Raw genomic sequence first — 13,020 nt, forward strand, 5'->3', positions numbered from 1 at the left:
GTGTGTGTGTGTGTGTGTGTGTGTGTGTGTGTGTGTTTCTTTTTTGGAACGTTGTATCTGAAATGCAGGCTCCAGGAGCCTCTCTCACATCCCAAGGGCGGGCAATCTGCTGCAGTTTCTACTCTTCCTGTCATGCCGTTTCCCAGCAACCTGCAACGGGTTGTCGGAGAGACACTGCTAGGCTCAGCCTGTTATCAGGCCCGCTGCAGCCCCGGGCTGGAGGGAGTGCGGAGCGCAGTGCAGCGCGTCCTCAGGCCAGTGCACAGTGCGGGGGAATGCTAAGCGGTTAGCTAGAAACTCCAGCACAGGCCCGAGTTGCTGCAGAGGGCTGGCTGCTAGATGACGTAGCTCTTTATGAATTGGTTCCTAAGGAGAGAGAAGGAAATGGAGGTTTTCAGCAATGCAGTGTTTTCTCAGAGCTCTTTTGACAGCTGGCTACTCCATTCTGCAAACTCTTAATATGGGATTCTGTTCATCTGCTAACTATTGTACATTGCAGTTTTTACTTCAGATTTCATTTTTCTCCAGCTGCAGAACTACGAATTCTCTCCAAGACTTATTTTTATGACTCTTGTCATCTGAGTAAGATCTGTTGACCTCATCTGGACAATGATTTTTCATTTTTCACTTCATATTTGACCTAAATAAATGGCAATTTACTTAACAGTAAGATACAAATTAATTATGTTTATGTTGACAAAGAGGTAAAATGTAAATAATGTACAAAGGAAAATTCAGCACGAATATTACCTTACTTGCCATAGTAACATTTTCAAAAGAATTCATTTCATGTAGGTGCTCTGGGAAGACATTTTATCTTCCTAAATTTTCTCTCTAGCTCTTCTTTTTAATGTAATGATAATATATTCATTGAAACATACTGTCACTCTGCATTTCTTCCAGTTTTGCTAGAACCATTCTTTGCTGTCTTATAATGCAAATGTAATACACTTATACAACAAGCTGATAGATCAGAAATATACCCTGCTGAGGAATACTGTAGATACTCACACAAAATGATACCAGAAGTCCTACAGATATATTAAAAGAAGCATGCCTGTCTTTATGCATGCCTGTCTTTATGCCTTATGTCATATTTCAGAGAAGAGGTTACAGCTGACCCTGAAGAGATGGGAATGTCAAGGGAGAATCAAGCATTTGGCATTAAGGCTCAAAGTAGTCAAAGAGCTCACCTAATGGGAAGAGCATTCTGATAGGAGACCCAAGGATGACTACATTACCCAGAAGTCTAAGCAACATAGCAGCCATCACCTGAGAGCTCTGGTTGAGCCAGCCAGGTACTGTAACCTGCCTAGGAGACCAGGAAACGCAGAAGAAGGAAATAGCAAGCCCTGAGCACTGAGAAATAGCGATTGGAGGCAAGCAATTCAAATGGAATGTAAGTGCAAATGGCCCCCAAGGCCATAGTTCCAGCGCCAACTCTAAAAGCAATCTAAGGCGAAACAGTCTCAAAAGGCTACATTGAAGTTGCAGACGCTAAGTACAGCCCTAAAAGATCCCCTAAGATTCTGATAGGCTGTAAGGAAGGAGGGATCCCTGGTGACAGTGATGTAGTTACACATCAGGCTGTCAACTGCAAAGTCAGCAGTTCAAAACCACAAGCTGCCCCTCAAGAGAAAGATGAGGCTTTCCACTCCCATCAAGCGTTTCAATCTCAGAAACCCACAGGGGCAGTTCCACTGTGTCCTGTAGAGTCGCTATGACTCCATGGCCATGAGCTTGGTTGTGTTTGGTTGGTTGGTTTTTCCTAAGGAAGGAGGAGTCCCTGGGTGGTACAAATAGTTAATGTGATTGGCTCTGCTAATTGATTTTGAATCTACCAAGAGGCTGGCCTAGTGATTTATTCATGAAAAATCTGGCACAAAGAAGAAAAAAAAACACCAAAAAACCATGGAACACAGTTCTATGCCCCGTGAATCAGTATCCATTTGACAGTCATGGGTGTGTTTGGTGTTTGCTATTATTGTTGTTGCTTTTCCCTATTTAGGAGATGGAGCCAAGAGGCCGGGTCACACGTCCTGAGTGCAGGTAGATAGCTGGGATACTAAAGGCTCTTGCCGCAGGAAGAGCAGTGTGATCACACAGACCACACGGCATCACTCCTCCCTAAGCAGGCATATCATGAAACTCGAGTTTTAGGCAGACGTCAGATTGTGGTGCTCAGGATAGACTGGACAGGAAACATAAAGGTAGAGACCTCAGGGAGGATACCAAAAAAAGGCAATGAAGAATCGAGACAATACATCAGAGGGGGTAGGCAAAAATTTTTTTTAAAGATAAAGATCAAAGGTGAGTGTGACTGATATTGGGGGGTTGAGAGTACAGTAGCAACACTGGCAGAAATCAAAATTAAAATGTGTAGCCACTCCTTTGAAAGAAAACAAATGGGTGCATTTCGTTTTAAAATTGAGTTGATTGAGTGTGGGGTTACAGCAGCGCATACAAAAGGGCTTCAAAAGTTTTGTGGGAAAATGAAATGGAAAGCAAATGGAATTTTTCCCTGGGAGGGTAGAGTTGGAAAGGTGGGTTGGAAAGGGGGAACCGATTACAAGGATCTACATGTGACCTCCTCCCTGGGGGATGGACAACAGAAACGTGGGTGAAGGGAGATGTCGTTCAGGGCAAGATATGACAAAATAATAATTTATAAATTATCAAGTGTTCATGAGGGAGGTGGGAGCGGGGAGGGAGGGGGAAAAATGAGGAGCTGATGCCAGGGGCTTAGGTGGAGAGCAAATGTTTTGAGAATGATGAGGGCAATGAATGTACAAATGTGCTTTACACGATTGATGTATGTATGGATTGTGATAAGAGTTGTATGAGCCCCTAATAAAACGATTTTTTAAAAACAGAAAAAAATGGAATTTTTCCATGAACTGAAGCCCCTTCAGACTGTGACTAAATCAAATCCAACCCATTTCCCCAGTGCTGGTTCTAATGCCTCGTGATATGTGTGCTCACTGAAGCAGATGGGCAGTGGGTTTGTGTGGGAAAGTGAACAGGGAAGAGAGTGTATGCGGGCAAATTACCTACGTGCATACGTTAAGGAGTCTGGGAGCTGGGACTCCCATGGAGGGAGACCTTCATGCTCATGGGTTGGAGATGTGCTCCAGTCACATTTTTCTTTCTTTCTTTTTTTTATAAGTGCACCACCACCAATCAGGTGTCTCTTTGGCAATAGCCAGGGGTTAGTCACATTTTCTAAGTAAAAGTTATTCCCCACAATGTTCCCCAGTACCAATGCCAACTTCAAAGTGCTTGCAGGCACATGGTCACTTACTATATACACTTGAAGGTCAACTGCTTGAAGACTATCTGCCTAACATTATCTGCTGTCAAAAGCAGTCAGACCATCTAACTCTATGTAGGGCCCACTCTCTTCTGATAAGGATCATAGATTATTCCCCTAGGGAAGAGCTCAAAGACATCTAAGATCAAGCCAGCTCAGAGACAACTAAGGTTAGTCTGCCACCTTAGCTCTAGAACCTGCCCATCTTGTTACTTATCTACCATGTATTCCTCTAGCACCCCCCCTTCCTATTGCGTGTGTACTCCTCCTAGCTTGTTCCCCTCATGTTATATATATGCCTCTCATACAACCCCTTCCTGCTACATATGTACTTAGCGTGGCTTGCATGCCCGAGATTATAGAAGGCTGTGAGAGAATACCTTACAGCCTCATTCTGGCTCCAGTCTCCATTGGAAAAGGTGAGCCCTTGCATGCCTTTATCTCAAGTCTCTTGAATGTATCCCTCAATGATACAACAGCCCCTTAGAACCCATCCGGATGTGGGGCTGGATCCCACAAGTTTGAACAGCCAACCTTTTGGTTAGCAGCTGTGAACAAGCCATTTCCACCACCATTGTTGCTTTTTCCTGTCTCATCAAAATTTCTGTAGCCAAACAGAAAGGTAGAAGGATAAGAAGTGGACCATGCTTAAAGAATCGGGTGTCACTCCACTCTGTTACATGGTGACCATCTTTTTACTTCCCACTTTCTTTCTCCTTCCTGTAGTCCATTGAGTCAGACCAGGCTTGGCTGCGCAGAGCTGAGTTATTATCATGCTCCCCCAAAGTTTAAGCCTATCAAATTTCTGTGGAGCTGTGGGCATACCATCATACAGCAACTCTATCATTGCAATTCAACCTACCTTCCTCCGAAGTTTACACTAAAATCTGGTAAGAGTCTGGGTGTGTCTGACAGCAGCCTTATCTTTGAATCAATGCAGTTGGCATTTGCTGCTCTCCTCTCTTCATCCTCTTGCTCTACTCTTTCTGCCATCCTTCTAGGGCAGCGGTTCTCAACCTGTGGGTCGAGACCCCTTTGGGGGTCGAACAACCCTTTCACAGGGGTCACCTAAGATTGAAAAGCACATATTTCTAATGGTCTTTAGAACTGAGACACCGCTCCTCTATCTTTCTCCAGGTGGGTCTGCCCACATACAGATATGCCCACATACTAGTACCCGTCGTGAAGAGTGTTACCCATGCTATACAATGAAACACCCAAACAATGACAAGCCAAAGCCTCCAAATTCCTACCTATTTCTCCCAGGCACACATATCTCCCTTTATAGACTATGGATCATGTAGTCTGGTGGCATTGTGGGTGGAGAGTTGGGCTGCTAACCACAAATCTGGTGGTTCAAACTGCACTAAGAGAGAAAGATGTGGCAAGTTGTTCCTGTGAAGATTTACCACCTATTGAAACCCTCTGGGACAGTTCTACTTTATCCTATAGGATCACTATGATGCAGAATTGACTCAACGGCAGGGGGTATGTGTGTGTATGTATGTACCGTAATGTGTACTACAACATATGTGCATGTCTATTATCTCATATATGACACTGCTCTGAGGGGCCCAGGCCTTACAAAGAGCTCAAAAATGTAACATACTTTATAGTTGTTCAACAAATAATTATTGTAAGCCTACTGATATTAACCAAATTCTGCATGACATTGACAAATCAGGGCCTGATATGAGCAGGGTCCTTTGTAAAGGGCTATAAAATAAGGAGAGAACTTGGCCAAATATGAGCCCTTCAAGAAGCTCACAGTCAAACTGGGGAAATAAGACATCGATTTGGTAAATTAGCAATGAAATATTTCAGTAGCAGTGCAAGGCACTGATAGAAAGATTTCATAAAACAGTGCCTCAGTATTTGTCCCAGGAGGCCTGGTGGTGTCGTGGGTTACACACTGCGCTGCTAACCGCAGGGTCAGCAGTTTGAAACCACCAGCTACTCCAAGGGAGAAAAAAGAGGCTTTCTACTCCATAAAGAGTTGTAATCTCAGAAACTTACAGGAGCAGTTATACCCTGTCTATAGGGTCCCTGTGAGTTGACATCAACTCTTGGTGGCAGTAGAGAAGGGCAAGAGTTAAAGGGGGCAAGTTTATGGGAGAAAGGAACGGAAAGGATAAGGATATGTGGAGAAGATGAGTTAACATAATGCCTTACCTAAGCAGGCATTTAATAACTATTTCAATGAATTAGTACACGAATGAAGAAGGGCGTGGATTCCACGTGAGTATAATCATGTGAGCAACTGCAAAGGCAGAGCAGTGCAATGTATCTTAGCTAGAAGAGGGAGGCCACAGGAGCACAGTGGGAAAGAAGGATGGGGAGGTACGTAAAGGTTAGCTCCAGTGAGCTGTGGAGCCCGGGACGCTTTATTACAGGGACTTCAGAGACACACTGCGAACTTCTGGAACAGGGATCCAATAATCAAAGGGACAGAATTCAAAGAGGAGATATAACAATGCCACGTCCTATAACTTGGAAATTAATCCCACATTGGGGGAAATTCTCTAAAAGGAGAAATGTTTTCTATCATTTTCTTTTAAAATTCTATATACGTCACTCAAAATAAAAGAAACACACATAATGCCTTCTACACAATAGTGGAAGGAATTTGTCCCCAAAGATCTCTTCTTTGTATAAATGATGCCACCACAATTGATGCTTCAATAAAAAATGAATATTTATGAAATGTAAAATGACTTGGATTAACTTATTCCAATTCCACCCTCTAAATTTAGATTTTTAAATCACACCAAAATGTAGATTTTGATTACAAAAGCAAAAGCAAGTGGGAAAAAAGAACCTCTTGACAAGAAAAAGAGAGGGAATTTAAAAAAGCACACAAACTTTAAATAGGTATGACAAAAGATGATAGAAAGGTGGTCAATTAGACTAAGAGATCATATTCAATTGGGGTTATTTAATTCAATAATGCAGTCACATTATAAGAATCAAAAGATTTTTTTTTAAAGCATAAAATCTCCTATGTATGTATCCTTCCTCGTCTGATTGCCACCCTTCTCCTCTGTTATTTGTTTTAGTTATCCTTTGAATGTTTCTTCAATCATGAAAATTACTCTCCTAGCCCTGTTCACACAAGGAACCCTGGTGGCCCAGTGATTAAGCATATGGCTACCAACCAAAAGGTCAGTGGTTCAAATCCACCAGCCGCTCTGCGGGAGAAACAGGGCAGTTTGCTTTTGTAAACAGATAGCAGCTTTGGAAACACTGTCCAGCAGCTCTACTCTGTCCTGTAGGCTCACTCTGAGTTGGACCGACATGGTGGCAATGGGTCATTCACACAAAAGTTAGCAGATTATGTCCACTGTTCTAGGGAGTCACTGTTCCTTAGGGAGCCATGCTAAGCACATGGCCACCAATGGAAAGATCAGTGGTTTGAACCCACCAGCCACTCTACGGAAGAACAATGTGACAGACTGCTTCCTAAAACTTACAGCCTGGGAAGCCTTCGAAGGTCAACTGTTCGAATCCACCAGCCACTCTGTAGGAGAAAGCTGTGGCAGTCTGCTTCTATTAACAGATTTACGCCCTTGGGAGCCCTTGGGGCAATTCTATGATGTCCTAGAAGTAGAGTCCACTCAGTGGCAATAGACTTGGGATTTTTCAGTTTCGAACCGTGTTTTTTTCACTCAACACTGTCATCTTGGCAACCTCTCCATATCCATTCATATATATATTTTTTCCTCGTTCTTTGCTACAGCTGCATATTCTACTGTGAAGATGAACTACAATTTCTTTAACTAGCCCCTATTCATGGGCATTTGGGTTGCTTCCAATCTTTTGCTATTGCAAACAAAGCTTCAGTGAATAATCTGATACAATCATCAGTTGGCCTGCATGTAAGTATAGCTGTAAAATGAAGTCCCAGAAATTGAATTCCTGGGTCAAAAGATATGTGCATTTAACTGTCTGATAGATATTGCCAAATTGCCTTCTATAAAAAGCTGAGCCAATTTACACTGTTGCTTAAGGATTTGCCAAAAGAGTTTATCATCTAACTTCTGGATTTTTGCCAACCTTGGGGGGGGGGGGCAGCGGTACAAAGGGTATCTGCATTCTCCTTATTATGAGTGAAGTAGAGCATCTTTTAAAATAGGTGTAAAGAGCCCGTTGTCCTTCCTTTCCTGTAACCTGCTCATACCCTTTTTCTTTTCCCTAAGAGGTGTCAATGTTTTTATCATGAATTCCTAGGAGGTTTTATATCTTTGAGAAATTGGTCTGTTACTGAAGAGATGAGTTGCAAACATTTATCCCAATGTATCTATTGACTTGGTGATTTGCGCCATATATAAGGTGTCATCTTCATAGAATCTAATGTATCAATACTTTCACACTTGGAAATGTTAAGTGACGGATAAAAAAGCTTTTCCCACACCAAGATTATAAATGAATTCTCCCTTACTCAGACTTGACTCATTTCACTTTTTACGTTTAACTAAATAGAATTGTGCTCACAGTCTCTAGAGACAGCTGCCTCGGGTCACACCCCAGCTCCACCACTTATTAGCTATGTAGCCTTGGATAGGTCACCTAACTTCTCTGGACCTCCCTTTCCACATGTGTACATTGGGTTAATAATAAGTATTACCTCATAAGGTCATTATGAGGATTAAATGTACTAGTTAATGTAATTACTATAATACCTGGCATATAATAAGTGCTCGTAAGTGTGAGTTATCACCATATATTCTGTTTAGAATTTTTCCTGGTTTAAGGTGTTACAGTGCAGATACAACTGTGTTATTCTATATGGCTATTCACTTGTCTCAACACCACTTATTGAATATGCCATCCCTTTCCCTCACTGATTTGAGATACTACCTTTATATGTGCTCCATTCCTATATGTATTTAAGAGTTTACGGTCTTTCTGTTCTGTTCCACTATTCTGCCTCCTCGTGTACAATGTCATATCATTTATTAACTATGAAATGTTACTTCCGTTAACCAGTAGGGATGATTCTCTCTCTTTGCTCTTCTTTTATAGAGAAGTATATATAACTATGCTTGTTTATTTTTCTATTTTAAATTAGCATGTCTAATCTAGAACAAAACAAAATACCTTTATTGTTTTTGCTAAAATCCCCAGTTCATAAATTAACCTAGGGAGAACTGATGTTGTTCAATCTTTCCGTCCAAAAATCAGTATGTCCAGATCCAAGAAACAATATGTCTAGATCTTTCTACTGTGGCTTTCATTGGGTGTTTTAAAGATTGCTTCACTAAGTCCCTCTAGAAACTGCCCACCAATTCTCTTCAAGAAAAACTAATTCCTCGTTTCCCTCGGGCCCAAAGTCCTCAGAGTATTTCTTTGTACCCCAGAACTGAAATAGATTGGGGACATCCACCCCCTCATAAGACGCAGCCAGAGCTGTCCAGAGCCAACCACTAACTCAAGTGTCTTTCAAATGAGGCAGTTGGTCCAGGTTTAGTTTTAACCAATCACCCAGCGTAGGTCTATTCATGTTTGGATCCGCCTTAGGTAGACTGGAAGAAAATAAACTGTAAAGAAGTTTGAAAGTTTGAATCCTACAATCTTGTAAACTGCAAATCTACCACTTTGCTAGTGGTACTGTTAGATAGTTTAGCTTAGGGACTGGGGTGTCCATTACGCATGCTCAGAGGTCCAAGCTACCAGCCCATGCAGGAGTGATACAATGCGCATGCTCAGAGGTTCAGGTTTCCGGCCAGGAAGAGGAGGTACACCTGGGTGGGCGCTGCACCTGATTGGCTCACCTAGGCCAGGTACATTCAATTTCAGCCAATGGGGTCAACCAGGGCCATCCACCACGCCTCCCTGCGGAATAATTGAAATAGGCAGAAGCCCACGGCCGACCGAGTGACTTTCCAAGCAGCTTCTAGGGAGGCTGCACGGGGTGAGGGGCCCTGTGGGTGCCTGTGTAAACCTAAAACTTCTGTCATAAAACTCACTTAGGTCACAAACCAGGCTTCGGTGTGAATTCTTTCTCTCACGGAGCCAAGGACCGAGGTATACCTCTCCCCTGAGAGATCCAACAGTACTACCTGCTTATAATTGGGTAGGAGGTGGTGTAATGGATATGAGTTGGGTTGCTAACTAAAAAGTCAGCAGTTCAAAACGCCCAGCCTGATCCTCAGGAGAAAGAAGAGGTGTTCTACCCCCATAAAGCGAGATAGTGTCAGAAGCCCCCAGGGACATTTCTCTCTTGTCCTGTAAGGTTGCTGTATGTCTGATCGACTTGACAACAGTCCGTTTAGTTTTTGGTTTTATTCTTGAATAGAAGTTTCCTCAAGAATACAATAAAAAGAGGCAAAAATATCATATAAAAGTGAATAAAGACACCCTAACACTAAAGTATTTAGTAAGAGTGCACAACTGTGACTGCACTAAGCAAAACACACTAAATAGACAGGCTTTGTCTCCTAACATCAAAAGCATGCAGGATATATCACACCATTTTTGAGAGCGTCAAGGTGCAAGTAAAAATCGACATGTTGTTGTCACTGTAATGTCCCATCATGTAGGTGTCACCTCCTGGTGACCCTCTCCACAACAAGAACACTGCCCAATCCTATCCTGTCTTCTCAATCTTAACGAGGTGGCTGTGATTGAACCCATTGCTGCAGCTGTGTCAAGCCATCTCCTTAAGGATCTTCCTCTTTTTTGCCCCCAACCAAGCACAATATCCTTTCTCCCGGGGCTGATCCCGCCTGACATCATGCCCAAATACATAAGAAAAAGTCTCACCACCCTCACTTCTAAGGGACATTCGGAAGGAGCAGGTGTTCCTTCATCTGGCAGTGCATGGAATATTCACTATCTTTGCCAACACCACAGTGCAATACAAAGACACCACCAGTTGTTGGTCAGTTTGTTGCACTGTGTTGGCTTCTGTGATGCTGAAGGCTACGTCACCAGAATTTCAGGTATCAACAGGGTCAGCCATGGTAGGCAGGCTTCATGACAGCATCCAGACTACGACAGGCTCGGAAGAAGAATCTGGTTGTCTAAGTCTGCAAACCTCATGAAGAGCAAGCAGGAGGAAAGTTTGCCTGTGGAATCCTTCAGTAAATTTCAACAAGAGGCTTGACTGTTTCCCTTCAGTTCTTTCAGCTTGTGTGTTCTTCCTTTTTGAATCCTTAATGCCAAGTCTTTGAAAACTTCTACTTTGTCTTCTTGAATTGCCCTTTGAAATTTCCTAGTCAGCTCTTTCACTTCATCATTTCTTTCTTTTGCTTTTGGTGCTCGATCTTCCACAGCAAGTTTTGGATACTCTTCTGACATCATTGGGGTCTTTCCTTTCTTCTCTTAGTATTGACAGATGCTCAAAGGGCACTCCATTCTGCAAGCCAGCTTCCTGCCCAAAGACACTCAGCTTTCCCCACACCATGGCCAGAAAGCCTCCACCGTCCAACTCTCCTGACCCTATTCTGACATCAGCTGTCCCTCCCACAGCATCGAGGCCATTCTTCTGGAGGCAATCAGCCACACATGTCTTCCATATCCTCCTCCTGTTCCTGACTCTCATTCTTCCTGCTGTTACAGGTGAATTAAAAAAAAAAAAGCCACTGCCATTGAGTCAGTTCAGATTCACAGGGACCCCTATATAGGTCTTCTCAGGACAGTCTCATCTTTCTCCCATGGACTGGCTGGTGGGTTTGAACAACCCACTATGCAGTCAGCAGTCCAACACTTACTTGACAGAGCCACTTGGCTACTACTGGTGAATCCTACCTAGTTCCACAGTCTATTCTGAATCATAACAATCCTATATTGGATTTCCAAGGCTATAAATTTTACAGGAGCAGCCAGCCTCCACTTTGTCCCACCAAAATAAGGCCTGAATATCATGCCTTTGATAGCTGCTTGCAAGCATGTAAGAGTTGGCATGTAGATCTGAATAATAGTCCAATTAACCAGTCTTCCTTGTGGGTATATGGATATTCTCCGACTGCACTGCACTTCAGGACAGGTCTTGAAATGGTCTTTTAGACACCCAGGTATAGTAGTGGGTCACCAGTTGGGCTGCTAACCACAAGGTTAGCAGTTTGAGCCCACCAGCCTCTCCAAGGGAGAAAGACGAGGCTGTCTGCTCCCTTAAGGACATACAGCCTCAGAAACCCTATGAGGCGGTTTTCCTCTCTCCTATAGGGGCACTATAAATCCGTATCGACGTAATGGCAGTGGTCTGGGGCTTGTTCATAAGGTACTCCTACTCAAAGATATCATGGTCCTCAGATGGGCAAAGCTGTGTTGTATGTCTGCGACAGAAATAGAGAGTATGCTTGTGAAGGCTTTTCTAACATTTAGCATGTCTTGAAAACTGCCCTATAGAGCTCCCAAGGTATATAATCTTTACAGAAGCAGAATGCCCCATCTTCCCCAGCGGAGGAGCTGGCAGGTCCATCACCGGCCTTTCCTTAGCAGCTTAGCGCTTTAACTACTATCTGAATCAGCTCGTGGGCAGCATGCAAGCACTTGGTTATTTTTCCAGTTATGTGTGATTTCTGAAAGCATTGACTGGATTGGTGACGGCAGAGTGGGGTGAAGGGGCGGGGGACGGCAGGGGGAAAGTTTGACATCCTACTCGGAAATGTCACCTACGCACCACTGATCCCACACTGGTCCACCCCAACTAGGAACCCCGACTGTTCGCTTCTGCCGGCTCGGGAAACCCAGGCTAACCGGCTGCAGATCATTCCAGCAGCCCCAGCATCGAACTGCGATACGTCAACCCTTTTCATCCTTCTGGATCCTCCCTGCGAAGCCTGTCCCCTCAGCACCATCGCTGCGCGGCAAGTGGGCAGAAACTACGCCTCGTGCAACAGAGAAATGAAAGTGGGGGGCGGGGAGGGGAGCGGTACAAAACGGAGGCGCCCGCCTACCAGAAAGGGCGGGAAAATCGGTCCGTGCTTTTCCAATGCAACATTTGGGGCCGCCCCAGGATTTATTTACCCAATGTCAAGGTTATATCAACACACTAGATTCCTGCAGCGTCTTCTGTCTTGTTTTACTTTGGGCAAAGTCTGAACGCACCTGGCCCTGCCCGCTCTCTCCCCCGGTGCGGGCGCCTCATTGCGCCTGCGCGGGCCTCCAGGTTCAAGACCAGACCACGGTGACTCCCGCCTTCCTCCCGGGCCGAGGGAGCAGCCCCCGCCGCCGGGGCTGGTGCGCTTGCGCAGGAGCGACGCCCACGCCCGCCGCGCGTGCTCTCGTCCTTACCCGCTACTGGTAGTGGCTCCTTCCGCCCGGGTAAGGCCTCCTCGGCGCTGAGGACTTTCGATGCAGAATCGCCCATTGTTGACGCAGGAACAAAGCTGTGGAACAGCTGCCGAACCCTCCGAGCGGCCGAGAGCATGGGCGGAGCGCTGGTCCGGGCCGCCGCGCTGGGAGGCACAAGGGCGCGGCCCACGCGGAACTGCTGCCTGCTGAGACTAAGATGGGTGCCCTTGGCGGCTGGTGGCTGCAGCGCGCGACCGGCGTGCACTGGGTCTCGCCGCGGGCGGCGCGGGTCCCCAGGCCGCGAGCGCTCCCAATTGTGCAAGTCACCGCCCAGGAATCGAGGTTACCTAAGGGAGGCCTAGAGCAAGACCGGCTGTAGGCGTGTACTTTCCCTTGAGGGTGCATGGTCATGATGGCACCCAGCCAGCTTTGGGGCACACTGGCAAGGACAGAGTTCTCGGGCAAAGAGCAAC

The 13,020-nt window shown here is 44.9% G+C and overlaps 1 protein-coding gene across 1 annotated transcript in view; it reads right to left on the bottom strand.

Annotated features, from left to right (window-relative positions):
* Positions 1 to 12,774, bottom strand: part of MSRA (methionine sulfoxide reductase A) — a 569,740-nt gene extending 556,966 nt beyond the window's left edge. Inside the window, exon 1 of the mRNA XM_004707633.2 lies at positions 12,548 to 12,774. Coding sequence (XP_004707690.1) covers positions 12,548 to 12,683 — 136 coding nt within the window. The 5' untranslated portion in view covers positions 12,684 to 12,774. The remainder of the gene's footprint in view (positions 1 to 12,547) is intronic.
* Between the last annotated feature and the right edge of the window lie 246 nt (positions 12,775 to 13,020).

Source organism: Echinops telfairi, unplaced genomic scaffold (genome assembly GCF_000313985.2).
Source record: "Echinops telfairi isolate 266 unplaced genomic scaffold, ASM31398v2 ScPeMD7_9;HRSCAF=40, whole genome shotgun sequence".
NCBI classification, from domain to species: domain Eukaryota; kingdom Metazoa; phylum Chordata; class Mammalia; order Afrosoricida; family Tenrecidae; genus Echinops; species Echinops telfairi.